The 18,601-nt window shown below is 39.5% G+C and overlaps 2 protein-coding genes across 2 annotated transcripts; both read right to left on the reverse strand.

Annotated features, from left to right (window-relative positions):
- Positions 1 to 1,938: 1,938 nt before the first annotated feature.
- On the reverse strand, positions 1,939 to 3,075 carry LOC109162407. Its single transcript, XM_019311110.1, has one exon. The coding sequence runs from the start codon at positions 3,073 to 3,075 to the stop codon at positions 1,939 to 1,941; it is 1,137 nt and encodes a 378-aa protein (XP_019166655.1).
- Positions 3,076 to 4,229: 1,154 nt separating this feature from the next.
- Positions 4,230 to 4,866, reverse strand: LOC109162408. The gene is made up of 2 exons (XM_019311111.1): positions 4,507 to 4,866; positions 4,230 to 4,412 (listed from the first exon to the last, which is right to left on the reverse strand). The coding sequence occupies exons 1-2, from the start codon at positions 4,864 to 4,866 to the stop codon at positions 4,230 to 4,232; spliced, it is 543 nt and encodes a 180-aa protein (XP_019166656.1).
- Positions 4,867 to 18,601: the final 13,735 nt, after the last annotated feature.

Consider the following 18,601-nt stretch of genomic DNA (forward strand, 5'->3'; position numbering starts at 1 on the left):
AAATAAAACAACGTCGTTTTGAAGCTCGGTGCATAAGCGATTATGCACCGCGGTGCACGATATAATTTGCCAACTAAGATCAGTCCAATCAAATTGTTTTAATGGGTCTCTTCGCAAATTATGCTGTGAAAACGTGTTCACCATGCGCATGGTGAACACAGGGGTAGATCCATAATTTCTATGCTGTAGAAATTATGAATCTACAATATAGAAATTATGAATCTACAGTACGGTATAGAAATTATGAATCTACATCTCCATAATTTCTATGCTGTAGATTCATAATAATTATGAATCTACAGCTTAAAAATTATGGATCTATCTCTGTTCACCATGCGCATGATAAACACCGTTCCACAGCATGACTATTGGGGTCTCTTTATGTGGGCCGATCCGACAAAGATAGCCCAACAATTTTTTCAGGTGGGCTTTAAAAACAGATTGCACTTTAGAGTTTCCATTGCTCATGTCCTAACCAAATACTAAAATATGGTGTTAAGTACTCTCGGTGAAACTTAAACCCTTGATTTGTAGAGATCAGGTAATCAAGGGTGCTCATTTGTTTTTTTTTTTTTTTTTTCCTAAAGTGACGGAAGAAACCAGAAGTTACTATTCGTGAATTTACATTTGGTAAATCCACTCCTACGTAATAACCTGCAAACCACATAAAAAAGTAAATTATATTAGAAAAAATCTTATGCGACGTGCTCGATCGAAAGTGAATTTTTATTTATTTATTTTTTTGAACAAAGAGGGGGTGGGGGGCACCGGGACCAGGCTAGAACCCAGCCCCTATACTAGGATTGAAACACTTAACATATCGTCTATCAAACTCGAGGCTCTCCAGAACAAACTCCGGAGGTCCATCAAACTCGATCCAAGCACAGCGCCGCGTAACCGCTACCTTAACAAGAGCGTCTTCATATTTTGTCTTACAAATTTTGCAGTTAAATGTCACCCAAACAGCGCCCTTTAGTATTAGCATACAACTTTAAATAAGGGATGACGTGGTGTGTTTACTAATTGAGGAATTTTTTTTTTCTTGGAGAAATGAAAAAAAAAAAAACAATATTTACTTGTATGTCTTTCTAATTTAAAAAATAGAGAATGAAAAATATGTATGTTTTATTAATTGGAGAACTTTTCTTTCAAAAAAAATGGAGAACTTTTAAAATTTTTTGAAAAATTAGAAAACTAAATAATAGAAAATACTCGGGTTGGACTTCCATTTGAAAGGTTGTGAGTTCGAGCCTCAGTGGAGGCGTTATTGGTTCTTTGTGTTTCAGTAGGTTGAGAAAGTATATGAACAGATACTACAATGTAATAGAGCCAGTAGCATTCAAAAAAAAAATAATAGAAAATACAAAACATGCTTGCATGAGTAGCTCAGTGGATACTCTGGTGCTAGATTGCACTCAATGAGATGACTCCTGTGAACACCAAACACTGATACACCCACTTAAAATGCCTGCAAATTAGAAAAATTATTCTACAAATGAAAAACAGAATATTTATCACTTACTTGACTAGATATTTACCACCACCACATCTTTACTACATCATCACCTTATCTAGTTACATATTTGTCAATTACTATAACTACATTTATTATTATATTCTCTTATTTATCCCTATCTTTTATCCTTTCTATTTTCATTTATTTACATCCATAGAACTTATTATTATTTTTTTTGAAAGCAACCAATGTGGTTATAGTTAGAAGTAAGCCAAAATAGAGTCAGAAGGGACAGAGTCCGAGTACATAGTCATGGAATTATCCAAAACCGTAGAAGCTAAAGTATGAGCTAGTAAATTCTGTGTTCTAGGAATAAAAGAAATAGCGCAGAAATTAAAGGTTGATATGCTAGCTTTGCAGGCATTAATAGCATAGCCAACATATGATCTGGGTGGTGTTCCCGATGATGATGACAGATAGGTCTATAACGTCGGGCAATCTGTGTAAATTTGGACATCCTGTTCGCCGCGTCCCCGGAGCCACGATAAGGCCTCTTTGCACGCAAACGCCTCGGTCATGAGTGGGGAGAAACAATTTGGTAACAGGGCACTGTATGCCGTAACATATCTTCCATCGGCATCTAACAATACAACACCCATCACAGCAGAGTTCCCGTCGTGGTAGTACCTGGCATCGACAAAACATCTTCGTGGTTGGATAATGGCAGCCAGCACACTGGCCGTAACAGCGGGAACCGGCAGTGGAGTAGGGGGCTGTTCTGCTGTGGCAGAGCTGCCGGCAGCGTCCCGGTCGGTCACCGTACCGTGTACACGCTGCCATGCATGCATGGTGGCGGTTGCCGCGGTGACCACCTTCCTGGGTAGAAGTAGGTAGGCATCCCATACCGCTCCATTCCGTGCTCTCCAGATATGATATAAAATCGCAGCTGCATACACAATTCCATTAGTGTCTAGAACATTCAAGATTGCACTAAACCACTCATGGAAAACATTTGTCACAATATTGGGGAGTGGATGGTTGGATTGTGTCCATATAGAACTAGCATAACCACACAATACTAATGAGTGCATAATGTCCTCTTGCATTACTCCACACATGGCACAACTTGGATCAACATCTACCCTCTTTATAAGAAAGTTATCAATGGTGAGTAGAATATTACTTATAGCTCTCCACAGAAAAGTCTTCCATTTTGGGGGGATTTTTAGTTTCCATAGGGTGAGCCATTTATCAAAAGCTCCATCATTAGTAATTGTATAATTCCCAACAATGCGCCTGTAGCCATCCTTAACAGAATAACAACCCTTTGGGTCCCCATACCAATACCACATATAATCATAATCTGGGGAGACTGGTATCCTCAGAATCCTAGGCACATCATCTGGTTGGAAAATATCTGTCAGTATATGGTGATCCCAAGTCCCCGTATCTGGGTCTATTAGTCCAACCACTTTAGCTCCTGCCATCTGTGGGGGCATCTCTATATGGATCATAGGATCTAGCTCATCCTGGAGCCACGGGTGTTCCCAGATCAAAGTACTAGTCCCTTTCCCAATACGCCGTCTCACACCACCACAAACTAGTCCTTTAGCTGCCATAATACTGCGCCAACAGTAACTGGGGTTATTTCCTATACATGCCTCAAAAAAAGGTCTGTTTAGGGTAATACCTTGCTTGATACACACGGGATACTAACGAGCCAGCATTGGTAAGCATTCGCCATGCCTGCTTACCCAACATTGCCAGATTAAAAGCTCACAACTCTTTGAAGCCCAGACCCCCATACTTCTTTGGGATACATAGTTTATCCCATGCCTTCCAATGGATACCCCCTTCAGTACCTGACCCCCACCAATAACGGTTCATTGTTCTTTCTATCGCCGCGCACATAGATATTGGCAGTAAAAATACTCCCATTGAAAAGGTAGGCATAGCTTGAGCCACACTTTTCAACAAGATTTCCTTTCCTACCTACGAGAGAAATCTTTTATTCCACGACCTAATCCTTTGCCTGATTTTATCCTCATTATAAGCAAAAACTGCTTTCTTATTTCTCCGAACAAACGAGGGTACGCCTAAATACTTTCCAAAATTAGGAGCCTGGGTTACTCCTAACACCTGTGCTACCACTTCCCTATCCTCCTCATTCGTATTCTTACAGTAACATATACTGGACTTATGGTAATTAACCACTTGCCCAGATAGTGCCTCATATTGGGACAAACAGTTTTTAACCCCAGTGGCCTCCTGCATATTAGCTTTGAAAAATAAAAGGATATCATCTGCAAAAAATAAGTGGGAGATTGGGGGGCACCTCTAGCAACCCTGCATCCATGAATCAGACCAGTGTCCTGTGCCTGCTGTAGCAATAAAGAGAGTCCTTCAGCACAGATAATAAAAAGATAGGGAGATAGGGGATCACCCTGTCTTAATCCCCTCGTGGGCGTGATCGACTCTGTATGAGACCCATTAATTAGAAAATTGTACGATACTGTAGAAACACACATCATAATAAGTTTAATCCACTTCTCATCAAAACCCAGAGCTACAAGCATCCCTTGCAAGAATGACCACTCCATACGGTCATAGGCTTTAGCCATGTCTAGTTTGAGAGCTCCCCAACCAACAGCTCCACATTGTTTCCTATTCAAATAGTGTCCCACTTTTGCAGCTATCAAAATATTATCAGTGATAAGCCTATCTGGTATAAAAGCACTCTGCGAGTCTGAGATAATATCCCCCATCATGGGCTTCATTCTGTGGGTATCATCTTAGCCATCACCCTGTATACCACATTACTTAATGCTATAGGCCTTAGATATGTGACCAGCTCAGGTGTAGTTTTCTTAGGGATCAACACGACATCCATATTATTCAAATCAGGGGCGAAGAGCACGTATTCAAACAATTCAATATAAAATCTGAAAAATCCCCCCTACCACATCCCAGAAATGCTGATAAAAACCTGGATTCATTCCATCCGGGCCTAGGGCCTTATCAAAAAACATTGCGAAAAGTGCATCTTTTACCTCAGCTATCTCAAAAGGTCGTAGCAACATTTCATTCTGAGCCTGGGTAACCCATGGCGCTACTTTTTGAAAAAATGGCTCCCCATTTACCAGGCTACTAGAACAAAATATTTTACCAAAATAGTCAAGAACAACATTCTGCATGGCACTCCCTTCTACCCACTCCCCATCATCATTCATAAGCTTAGACAAAATATTCTTTTTTCTACGATGAGAGGCATACCTGTGATAGAACTTTGCACTGGCATTAGCATTTTTAAGCCAGTGATGTTTAGCTCTCTGCCTCCAGTAAGCATCATCCTGAGCCTCCATATTATTCAGGGTTTCCTCCAGATGTTGGAACTCAGCCAAAGTAGCCATGTCAGTGCGGCCTCTGAGACGCGACTATTCCCTGCGCAGCTCCATGATCTTCTCCCCAAACTTATGATATCGATCTCCTCCCCATTTTGACAAACAATTTCCACAGTGCGAGATACAATCCTGCAAACCCATACTCCTCCCATCACCCCATGATCTCTCCACCACCTCCCTGCACCCCTCGCCATATAGCCATGCCATCTCAAAACGGAAACCCCTCCGTCTCATGCTTCCTTGCTCATTATAACCATGTATCCCTAAAAATATGGCTGAGTGGTCTGATTTCCTTGTCAATATATTCGTGACACTGGCCCCAGGAACCACACCACGCCAACCATCCGTCACCAACACCTTGTCTAATTTCTCCTCAATCCAGTCCTCCATGCCCTTTCCTTTTTCCCATGTAAACTGATACCCATTTGTTGTCAACTGTGATAACCCACACTGCTCAATAACCTCCCCAAATCCACGAAGAAGATTATCAGGGTGTGGATTCCCTCCTCGCTTCTCATACTGATATAAGAGATCATTAAAATTGCTCACCATAATCCATGGAAGGTCAGATCGTGGTGCTAGCGATTTAATCAGATCCCAAGCCTCATACCGCCTATGCCGCTCTGGAAAACCGTAATAGCATGTCATTCTCCAGTTCGGAAAACCCGTAATACTCACCTCCACATCAATATGATTTTTCAGAAAGCTAAAGAGCATTGCTGTATTATTCTTTCGCCACAACAAAGCTAGTCCGCCGCTTAGACCGTTTCTACCACTACTATCAACATAAAAAAGGCCATCGAAACCAAGTTGGACACGTATACGCTCAGCATGTATGCGTCCCACCTTAGTCTCCATGAGAAAAACAAAATCTGGCTTCTTACGTGACACAATGTCTATCACTTCGCGAACTGTTCGTGGATTGCCCAAGTCACGACAGTTCCAGCTTAGAGTACTCATGATGATGGGCGGGCCAGGGAACCAGAACCCGCCATGAACAAGATTTTTGAAACCTCTGTCATTGCAACATCCCCATTATCATCACCCTCCAACCCATTACCACCATCCCCTTCCCGCCTCCTCTTCGTAGCCGCCACAAGAATCTGCTCGAGCCCCTGCCGGCCAGAACCTGACCCCGCGGCATTACCGCCGAACTTGGCTCATGAACTCAACTTTGATTATCTTCGTTGTCAAGAATCGGCCTACCAACCTCCACGTCGCCCTTGCCTCCACCGTCTCCTCTGCGTCATCCTGCCCCGTCGGTGCGAACACCTCCTCTTCCTCCGCTAAGGCCATGTCCGCCCACCGCTCGGACAAACGCTCCACAACACCTGCTTCCGTTGCTGCCTCCATACTCGTACTGTTAGTCTCGCCGACCTTCGTCGTAGAGAAGAACCAAATAAAGTCGAAGAAACCCTCGGCAATCCAAGGAAGGGAAACTGAAACCCTAGCTTAGCCTAGAGAGAGAATTAGGTTACCGAAATAAATTCCCATAGAACTTATTTAATTACGCTTAAGGTTAGATATTATTCACACTATATGAATTAAAACTCTAATCTAAACTAGATTATTCGTTTGAATATTTTTAGTTCGTTATGTTATATATCCTAACATAAAATTGGTCCATGTTATAATCTAAGATTGTGCCAAAGCAAGTCTTTAATTTATCAATATAGACTTTTAAAACTCCATATTTTTAGTTCGTTATGTTATATTGTAACATAAGTTTGGTCCATGTTATAATCGAAGATTGTGCCAAAACTAGTCTTTATCAATGTTGACTCTTAACACTCCATATTTTTAGTTCGTTATGTTATATATATCCTAACATAAGTTTGGTCCATGTTACATTCTAAGATTGTGCCAAAGCTAGTCTTTATCAATGTGGACTCTTAACACTCCCCTCAAGTGAACAACTGGACCTGACAACTAAGGGTGCGTTTGGAAACCCGAAAAATGACTTCTGGAAAATGTTTTCTAAGTTTTCAATGTTTGGCAAGAGGGAGGAAAATGAGGTCAATGGAAAATGATGCATTAGTCAAAGGAAAATATGTATGTTTTGGGGAAAAATGACTTCCCTTTTTTTTAGGGAAGTCATTTTCCAAGGAATGCACATGTAAAAATTTTCGTGCCTAATTTTTTGCGGGCTTTTGCGAGTCGGCCCACCAAACCCGCAGCCTAGAGTTCATGCAACCAAAGCCCGCCCCATGCGGGTAGGTGGGCTCCGCGAGCTGGTCCGCGGACTTTTTTTTTTTTTTTTTTCGTTCAAAGTTCAAAAAAAAACTACAAATAATATTAATTTTTTTTAATATAAAAATTAAAAAAAGTTACATTTTTTTGAAGAAAAAAGTTACATACAGTGTTTGGAAATGCACCATTGGGGGTGGTGAGTTATATGGTGTATTTTTTTGGGTCTGTTGTGTATTTTGTGATGTTTTATTGCATTTCATTGTTGTGTGTTTTTCTTACACTGTTGGTGCATATTGTTAACACTTTTGGTGTATTCTGGAATTCCGCCGCACCGCCGCACGGGAAGACCCCGCCGCATTTGAACTTTATATATATATATATATATATATATATATATATATATATATATATATATATATATATATATATATATATATATATATATATATATATATATAAAGAGTGCTATTTACAAAAGGATTTTATAAAAAGTATCAAATAATTAAAATTTTGAAGTATTCAATTCTTTTCATTTTCCTACTCATTTTCTGGAAAATGAACCAAACACACAAAGACAGTTTTCCGTTGCGTAGCCAAACACCAAAAAGAAAAATGTTTTCTGAAAAATGACTCATTTTCCAGAAGTCATTTTCCTGATTTACAAACGGAGCCTAAGTCATTTTGATCTAACTGATTAACCACTTAAAATTGAATAAGTTCCATATTATAATATAAGATGATTGAGTCATGGTCACACAATAGGGCTATAATGCACATAGGTCAAACCACACTAAAAGATTGAATCTAATCAATTAGCTAATATAACCTATAACCTTATAAACTCATATATATATATATATATATATATATATATATATATATATATATATATATATATATATATATATATATATATATATATATATATATATATATATATATAAAGAGTGCTATTTACAAAAGGATTTTATAAAAAGTATCAAATAATTAAAATTTTGAAGTATTCAATTCTTTTCATTTTCCTACTCATTTTCTGGAAAATGAACCAAACACACAAAGACAGTTTTCCGTTGCGTAGCCAAACACCAAAAATTTTCTGAAAAATGACTCATTTTCCAGAAGTCATTTTCCTGATTTACAAACGGAGCCTAAGTCATTTTGATCTAACTGATTAACCACTTAAAATTGAATAAGTTCCATATTATAATATAAGATGATTGAGTCATGGTCACACAATTGGGCTATAATGCACATAGGTCAAACCACACTAAAAGATTGAATCTAATCAATTAGCTAGTATAACCTATAACCTTATAAACTCATATGTTATCTCTTATTTTATCAATGTAGACTGTTAACAATCCAGATATAGGATATTAAAATTTTATTTAAAAAATTAGTTCAAAAAACTATTCATATTATCTAAACTAAAACCCTAAATTTAAACTGATTTTTAAATTTTAGGTGAGCTCGATAAGTTATTGATTTGGATTTTTTAGTTGTAATATCTGGATGTAAATTTAGTTTGGATATCTAATGTTAAAGTCTCACATATCTTAATTAGACTCGAAAGTAAAAAAATATATTTGTACCGTTAAAATCCAACATATCCAAAACTCAAAATTATATTTGTGTTAATTTTATTATAACGTTATGGTCTTAAGAAAATTTATTTTGAAAATATGAGTATTAGTAATAAACAAGTTTTCTAAATAGAAAAATAGAGAATAGGAAAATAAAAAAAAATAAAAATAAAAATAAAAAAACAAAAATGAAAAACAAGATAACAAAGAAAATACCTAATTAAGTAACTGGGCGCTGATACTTGAACACTTATTCGTCAAGTCTTTAAATACTTAACTTCCCACTTTTTAGATATATAAAGAGAAAACAATTTTCTTCCTTAAGTTTATAACTAACCCTGCGACATGTGGGATATGTGGGATTGTGCATGAGGATACTGTGCATGCATTAGTTTTATGTGATTTTACAAAAACCATATGGGGACTGTTGGAAAAAATAGCTTAAAATGGCATGTTAAATGGCTATTTTGTGGTACAATTATCAATGGGGTCCACTTCCGATTTGGGTCGGGTCAAAGTGGATTCAGGTTCTTCGTAGTGAGACGAAGAGATTGATATATTGTACGCTCAAAACGGATAATGGGTGAATGAGATATTGATTCTCAAAGTAGACCCATTTGAGTTGGAAAATGAAGGGAAAAAGTGAGCTTTTGTCCCACATTGGTTTGGAAAGAGGATTTGCCCCCCTTATATACAAGAGCTCTTTTGAAGCTTGTAGAATTGTATAGCATAGAGGCTCTCTCGCGCGCGGGGGGGGGGGGGGGGGGGTGCAAATCAAATTCCAACTAGACGAGATTCAAAAAGACTTGATTCAAGCCCGAGCTCGTGTGCGGCACATGCGGGCACGAATGTCGTCCGAAAATTGGCTGGCCGTGCGAGCTAAGTTATGCCAAACGGACCGATTTTTCCAACATGCCACTGGAAGATGGCCGAAACTGTGGTCTTGGCCTCCTGGCCGACACTGGGACCCATGGCCGAAACTTCCAGTTTCGGCAGGGTCGAAACTGGAAGTTTCGGCCTACACGAACCTGTGCAGTTTTGTGACCATTGGGTGTTCAATTCTACTGTTATGGAATTAATTGTTTGAGTTAATTCTAATTTTTTAATTTTCGAATTGAAACCCAGGTTTAAGGCTGCTGTTACAGGAAGGTGGAGGGGTGCCCTTAAGTTCCTAATAAAAGCTATTTAAATCCTCCACCCCTATATAAGGAGGAGTTGGGCAGTAGAGTTTTTACACAGAAAATAAAGAACACGAAAGTTCATCTTTTAGCCTGAAAACCTCTCTGCTTCTACTCCTTCTTTAGCCTATAGTGTTCATAACCGTATCTTGCTCGCCGGATTCCTTGTTTGAGTGCTCAAACATTGAATCACTAGCAAGTTTTATCCTGGGAAGCCTAGGCCACAACGCTCCTAGCATCTTTGGGAGGTGGCAAATAAGGTTTTAAGGAAAGAGTGCTCATTTGACTCTTGCAAAAACCCAACACCAAACACTAGCCAAATTTCTCCATCTTTCCTTCCCTTGTTTTTCCAGAAAATAATAATCCTTTTTTTTTTTTATTATTATTTGTTTTCTACCAACGGATTTCCAACAGTCTTAAAACCTTATTCCTTGTTTTCTCGTTGGTTGTTTTCTCTAATTTCCTTCAAGAAATGGAGAACCCCGAGTTGCCTATCGTGAACAATGGGGAAGAAAATGTTGTTGAGAACAACAATGGAAGAAACGGCAACAATGTTGCTAATTCCCAAGCTACACCAGTGAACGTTGGTTCACAAGATGGTGGGAGCACTGAGGGATATATTCCCATGTCTCGGGTACCTTCGGTACCGAGTGGTTCAGCTGAAAAGCTAGAGAAGTTCACCGGTGCTGGGTCGAACTTCAAGAGGTGGCAACAAAAGATGTTGTTCTACCTAGCTACTCTCGACTTGGCAAGGTTCTTGTCCGAGAGTGTTCCTGCGTTGAAGGAACAAGATGCACAATCCGTGATGGCAGTTGGCTATTGGAAGGATTCGGACTTCCTTTGCCGAAACTACATCCTGAATGGATTGTGTGACACGCTATACGATGTATATCGAAAGATAAGCACATCAAAAGCGTTGTGGGAAGCTTTGGATCATAAATACCGAAGTGAGGATGCCGGCTCAAAGAAATTTGTGGTTGGCCGATTCCTCGACTTCAAAATGGTTGATTCAAAGACCATGCTAAGTCAGGTAGAAGATTTGCAATTAATCTTCGATGAGATTCGTGACGAGGGCATGGTGCTAAGTGAAGCCTTCCAAGTAGGATCTGTGATCCATTTGTTACCTCGAGGTTGGAAGGACTTCAAGAACTACCTTAAGCATAAGCAAAAGGAAATGAATCTAGAGGACCTGATCCAGCGACTCAGGATTGATGAGGGGAATATGACGAATGATAGGAAAGTTCCTATCATTGTTGGCGTTAAGGCCAACATTGTGGAGCACGGCAAAAGCTCCAAGAGGAACAAGAAGGACAAGCGAAAGATAGGTCCGAAAGGTGGCGTTACCAAGAATAAGTTTCCTGGTGAATGCTACAATTGTGGCAAGCATGGCCACAGAGCATCTGAATGCAAGGCTCCAAGGAAGAAGAACAAGAGTTCTGAAGCCAATGTTGTTGGAGATAGCAATCAGAAGGAGGTCGAGATTAGCCTTTCGGCTATGGTGACCGAGGTGAACCTCGTGAATGGTTCATTGATACCGGTGCAACCAGGCACTTGTGTTGCAACCGAGAGATGTTCAACACCTTTGAGACCATTGAGGGTGAAAAGGTGTGGATGGGAAACTTTGCTCAGTCTGCTGTGGAAGGCATGGGCAAGGTGGTTCTGAAGATGACTTCCGGGAAGGAACTGACGTTGAACAATGTGTTGTATGTTCCTGAGTTGAGGAAGAATCTTGTGTCTGGCTCTCTGTTGAACAAGCAAGGCTTTCGCATGGTGTTCGAGTCAGACAAGGTAGTTTTGTCCAAGTTAGGGATGTTTGTTGGTAAAGGATATGTAACTGATGGGCTTTTTAAACTCAGTGTAATTCCTGTTATCAATAAAAGCAAAGTTAATTCTGTTTACTTGCTTGAGTGTTCTAATTTATGGCATTGTAGACTAGGTCATGTTAATTTTAATTCTATGCGTAGATTAATTAGCATGGACCATATTCCTAACTTTCAAATTGACACAAATAACAAACGTGAAATTTGTGTTGAGGCAAAACTAACTAAAGTACCTTTCAAATCGGTTGAAAGGGAAACTGAACCACTTGAATTAATCCATAGTGATTTGTGCGATTTTAGATTGATACAAACGAGAGGTGGTAATAAGTATTTTATCACATTTATCGACGATAGCACACGATACTGCTATGTGTATTTTCTTAAAAGCAAAGATGAGCCGTTAATAAATTCGTTCTTTAGAAGAATGAAGTGAAAAACCAACTTAATCGGAGAGTTAAGAAGGTTAGAAGCGATAAATGTGGTGAGTACGAAGCACTTATTGGTGACTTCTGTGCGAGTGTAGGTATAATACACGAGCGTACTGAACCTTACTCACCTCAATCGAACAGTGTTGCCGAACGAAAGAATCGTACATTGAAAGATATGATGAATGCGATGCTTATAAGTTCGGGCCTACCTCAAGATGCTTGGGGTGAGGCGATTTTGACAAGTAATTACCTTTTGAATAAGGTACCCTGCAAGAAGCTCGATAAGACTCCTTATGAGCTGTGGAACGGTAGGAAACCTTCCTACCAGTACCTGAAAGTGTGGGGGTGTCTTGCCAAAGTATTGGTGCCAACACCTAAGAAAGTAAAGATAGGTCCTAAGACGGTGGACTGTATCTTTATTGGCTATGCACATAATAGTAGTGCTTATCGGTTCTTAGTACACGAGTCCCATAATCCAGACGTACACGAGAACACGATAATAGAATCAAGGAATGCATATTTCTTCGAAAATATATTTCCTTGTAGGTCCAACGAGGGACCAAGTACGTCAAAACGAACGTTTGACGAAACTATGGATAATGATAGTGGGGAATCTGAGAGAGAACTTGAGCTCGAGCCGAGACGCAGTAAGCGGGCGAGAGTTGGAAAATCATTCGGTCCTGATTTTCTTACTTACTTGTTAGAGTATGATTCGGGTACTCTAACTTGTTTATTAGAAAATGAACCCGATTTTCTATCTTGTTTGATAGAGAACGAGCCTCGAACGTATGTAGAAGCCGTGACTTCTACGGAAGGACCAATGTGGAAAGAGGTGATAAACATTATTTTTGTTGTTATTTTAGATAATCTTTTTATAGTTAAGTTGCAAATAACTAATTAATTATTATCTATTTTTATTTATTATTGCTATAATTAGTTTTTAGTAATGTTATTCATTTTTAGGTTGTTTTAATTATTAAAGTTGTCCTATTATTTGAATTCTGACAATCTAATAATTCCATAATAATAATAATAATAATAATAATAATAATAATAATAATAATAATAATAATAATAATAATAATAATAATAATAATAGTAGTAGTAGTAGTAGCAGTAATAGTAGTTTAGTTATACTTGGTCAATATGGAGTTCTAATAATTGTAGAATTTTATTGAGTTCTAATTTATTTTATTTAAGTAAAAAATAATAATTCTTCAGTCAAAGCTCTTTGTGCGGTGCTGATTCAACAGAAGCCGATCAACGAGAGAGAGGCGGACGAAACACAGAGCAAAGCTTCAAGCGATCCGATTGAACAGCAGGCATGATGGTGTGTGGCTCGAGTTCTTCTGCGTAATTGAACCAAGAAACACATAGCAATTTATGGCAAAATTGCGGAAGAATTTGGGGGAGAGAGCAGTATAAATTGAGGCCAATTCGAAGAAGAAATCATCAATTTCACCCCGGAGCAATTCTGGAGGGTAGAATTTTGGTTTGGGGAGCGAGATTCTTTGTGGCAGCTGCAAATCTTCTTGCGTTAATTTCCGGCGGCAGCAGCATCAACTTCTTTGTTCTTTCGTAGCAGCAGTGGCATAAGCTCTATTTATTTCTTTAATTCCCTAGCTTTAATTGCTAATGACTATGTTTAGTACCTAAAGTTTGGATTATTGCGTACTTAATCAAGCAATTTGGCATAAGATTTCAATTTGCTTCGTGTTTCTACATTCTAGGTTACTATCTAGCTTTTCAATATTTAATTTGCCTTGTGTTTTATGACAGTACAAGAACTCTAATTGTGAAGCTTTTCTTTAGAATGTGTTGCTAGTTTCCTTTTGCTAAGAAATGATACAAGAGTTTTAATGTTATCAATTTAATTTATTACGATTTATATCAATTTAATTATGATTTATCTTACAGCTTTGTGTCCAGATTAATTGAGTTCAATTTGGCCAATTTAATTCTTATTAAGTCCACTTGAGGGAGTTATAGAATATACACTACCATGCCTTTTAATTTTAAGTTCGGTCTTGTTACCTGTTTTTTCATTTAGTTTAATCCATTATGATTGTTAATTTGATATTATTGTTTTTGGTGATCTATCCGTTTACTTTCATTCGTATTACGTTGCATTTGAAGTTATCTTTAGCATTTGATTCAGTACTTTACATTATCAAGTCAATTAATTCAATTATTTCTTTTAAGTTATTGAATTGCATCGTACAATTCCCTGTGGGATCGACCCTTGCTATTGCACACTATAACTACGACTGACTCGTGCACTTGCGAGGATATTATTAAAATTATCCATCAAGAGGCTATAAAAAGTGAAGTGGATTCTATTCTACAGAATTACACTTGGGAACTGGTTGATCTTCCTCCGCGTAGTAAACCCTTAGGATCCAAGTGGGTCTTTAAAAGGAAGATGAAACCGGACGGTTCCATCGAGAAGTATAAGGCTAGGCTTGTAATCAAGGGTTACAGGCAACGCGAGGGCCTCGATTAGTTCGACACGTATTCTCCCGTTAGGATGATACTTGCCATAGCCACGTTGCGGAACTTGGAAGTTCATCAAATGGATGTGAAAACCGCTTTCCTAAATGGCGAATTAGATGAGGAAATCTATATGGAACAACCCGAAGGGTTCGTGGTTCCGCGCCAAGAAAGGAAAGTGTGTAAGTTGGTTAAATCGCTCTATGGGTTAAAACAAGTGCCCAGTGGCACGAGAAGTTTGACCATGCGATGTTAACTAACGGGTTTAAAATAAACGAAAGTGACAAATGTGTCTACGTTAAGGAAACGATAGACGACTACGTCATTCTTTGTTTATATGTCGATGATATTCTCATCGTTGGCAGTAATGATCGGATGATCAAGTCTTCCAAGAACATGTTAAATGCGAGATTTGACATGAAGGATATGGGTTTGGCTGATTTAATCCTCGGGATTAGAATCATTAGAAGACCTGATGGTCTCGTGTTGAGCCAATCACATTATATTGACAAAATCCTTGAGAAATTTAACAAGGATGATAGTCAAGCGACTAGGACACCATTTGATACAAATATTCATCTAACCAAGAACCACTGAGAAGGTATTTCACAAATGGAATATGCTCAGGTTATTGGTAGTTTGATGTATCTTATGAGCTGTACTAGGCCGGATATTGCCTATGCGGTTAGTAAACTCAATAGATATACGAGTAACCCCGGTGCCATGCACTGGAAGGCAATAGTAAAGGTTATGAGATACTTGAGGTATACTCGTGATCTTGGATTGCACTACGGGAGATATCACGCTGTACTTGAAGGGTATAGCGACGCGAACTGGATATCTGATATTAAGGACTCTAAGTCCACGAGTGGCTACGTGTTTACACTAGCAGGTGTAGCCGTTGCATGGAAATCCTCTAAGCAAACTGTGATAGCCAGATCCACGATGGAATCTGAGTTGATAGCCTTGGACAAAGGTTGTGAAGAGGCTGAATAGCTACGCCATTTTATAGAGGATATTCCTAATTGGGAAAGACCGATACCTCCAATATGTGTGCATTGCGATAGTCAAGCCACAATTGGGAGAGTACAGAGTCATATGTATAATGGTAAGTCTAGACACGTGCGTCGTACACATAATACCATTAGACAACTAGTCACAACTGGTGTTGTCTCTATTGACTACGTAAAGTCAAAAGACAATATAGCGGATCCGCTGACCAAAGGGTTAGGCAAAGAAGTTGTGGAGAAGTTGACACGAGGAATGGGTCTAATGCCCTTGGACTAAAAAGTTCTATAGTGGATACCCAACCTAGCTGGCACCTAGGTTCAATGGGACAACTAAATTATGGAACGGAGCGCGTCACTGTGGGGGTCTCGGACTCCCTACCACTCCTCGTTAAAACAGTGACTCCCGCAAGAGGCTAGCATGTTAATGCTTTAATGATTCTTGAGTATGCGGGATACTCGAGAAAGAATCACCTATGTTAGAGAGAAGTGAGGGTCGCTTCAAAGGAGAATTGTTAGGCACAATTCTTTAGAAACTCTCGCCGAACCAGGAACGGTGACCCACGACCAAAACGGGCACACTCGTGAGAGCAAGAGCACGGTTGGGAGATTCCTATGTGAGATATGTCATCGTCTACACAAACGACAGTCGGTTCAAAGACATTGCGTTCTACCATACATCCAGTAGAGTAAACATGTCTTCACGAGGGAAGGTTCAAAGGGTATAGTGACTCCCTACCTATCATATGCAGGGATCGACCGTTTGAACACAGTTGTTTCCGATTTCAAAATACCCCGAAAATCAATTTTTCATTCATGTGGAGGATTGTTGGAAAAAATAGCTTAAAATGGCATGTTAAGTGGCTATTTTGTGGTACAATTATCAGTGGGGTCTACTTCCGATTTGGGTAGGGTCAAAGTGGATTCGGGTTCTTCGTAGTGAGACTAAGAGATTGATATATTGTACGCTCAAAACGGATAATGGGTGAATGAGATATTGATTCTCAAAGTAGACCCATTTGAGTTGGAAAATGAAGGGAAAAAGTGAGCTTTTGTCCCACATTGGTTTGGAAAGAGGATTTGTCCCCCTTATATACAAGAGCTCTTTTAAAGCTAGTAGAATTGTATAGCATAGAGGCTCTCTCGCGCGAGGGGGTGCAAATCAAATTCCAACTAGACGAGATTGAAAAAGGCTTGATTCAAGCCCGAGCTCGTGTGCGCCTGCGGGCACGAATGTCGTCCGAAAATTGGCTGGCCTTGCGGGCTAAGTTATGCCAAACGGTTTTTCCAACATGCCACTGGAAGTTTCGACCTTGTGGCCGAAACTGGAACTGGAACTGCCTGTTTCGGCCACTTGGGCCAAAACTGCGAACTACTCGTTTCGCCTTAAACTGTGGTCTCGGCTTCTTGGGGTGTTCAATTCTACTGTTATGGAATTAATTGTTTGAGTTAATTCCAATTTTTTAATTTTCAAATTGAAACCCATGTTTAAGGCTGCTGTTACAGGAAGGTGGAGGGGTGCCCTTAAGTGCCTAATAAAAGCTATTTAAATCCTCCACCCCTATATAAGGAGGAGTTGGGCAGTAGAGTTTTTACACAGAAAATAAAGAACATGAAAGTTCATCTTTTAGCCTGAAAACCTCTCTGCTTCTACTCCTTCTTTACCCTACTGTGTTCATAACTGTGTCTTGCTTGCCGGATTCCTTGTTTGAGTGCTCAAACATTGAATCACTAGCAAGTTTTATCCTGGGAAGCCTAGGCCACAACGCTCCTAGCATCTTTGGGAGGTGGCAAATAAGGTTTTAAGGAAAGAGTGCTCACTTGACTCTTGCAAAAACCCAACACCAAACACTAGCCAAATTTCTCCATCTTTCCTTCCCTTGTTTTTCCAGAAAATAATAATCCTATTTTTTTATTATTATTTGTTTTCTACCAACGGATTTCCAACAGGGACAATCTGCAACCTCCCAATCCCTATTATTCAAACAAATATTTTTCATGAGTGGTTTAATGCGATCTTGGATATTCTAGACACTGATGGTCTGATGTATGCAGCTGCAATCCTCTACCACATTTGTAGGGCAAAGAACAATGCAGTTTGGGATGCCTACCTGCCAAGGCCGAAGAAAGTTTTGATGACGGCCGTTTCCGCATTGCAAGCGTGGCGCACCGTACACCACTCGGCCGAACAGCATGCCACCTCTGCATTGGCCTAATCACCACACGCCGCTGCCGGCTACCTTGGTACAGCACTGTCGGGGTTGTCTCCTCGCCGCTGCTATGTAGACGCCAGCTACCATCACTCGACAAGCACGGCCACGGTTGGAGCAGTTTTGTTGGATGGAAGTGGAGGTTACATCTCTGCCTACGCTTCCTCTCTCCCGAATTGTTTCTCTTCTCTTATGGCAGAGGCGGTTGTATGTAAAGAAGTTTTGTCATGGCTAAAGGATCGTGGAGAACACTCTATAGAGCTACACACGGATTGTTTAACGGTTCAACAATATCTAACTACTACGGCTCGCCCTGATCGCACGTATATTGGCTACGCAATAGACAGTTGCAGGAATTATATATCTACTTTTCATTCTTGCTTAGTTAAATTTATTCCTAAATCCAAGAACTATTTAGCTCATACTCTAGCTACATCAGCTATTAGTCATCCTACTGCTATGTATTGGGATTCAATCCCACCCGTCTATGATTTCACCATATTTTGAATAAATGCCACCTTGGCTCCTTTAAAAAAAAAAAAAAAGTTCGGTCCAATTGCCCAAGTGGAGTGTCCATCTTTATAGTGAGGTGTTGGCCCAATAAGAATAATAAAATCTATTGGGCTAAGGAAAGTAGGAAGTTCGGAGCAAAATATTATAAGAAGTATTACTAGGGGTATCAAACCCATAACCTCAAGCATAACAATACAAGTTCTAAACCACCAAACCACTTAAGATCTTGTATACTAATAAATTAAAGTGAAGGAAGATACACTTATGCATGGGAGTGCACTAGAAGCAAAGTAGTGGAGGGACACGTGTGTGGCCAAGAATGAAG

Source organism: Ipomoea nil, unplaced genomic scaffold, assembly GCF_001879475.1.
Source record: "Ipomoea nil cultivar Tokyo-kokei standard unplaced genomic scaffold, Asagao_1.1 scaffold2942, whole genome shotgun sequence".
Taxonomy (NCBI): Eukaryota; Viridiplantae; Streptophyta; class Magnoliopsida; order Solanales; family Convolvulaceae; genus Ipomoea; species Ipomoea nil.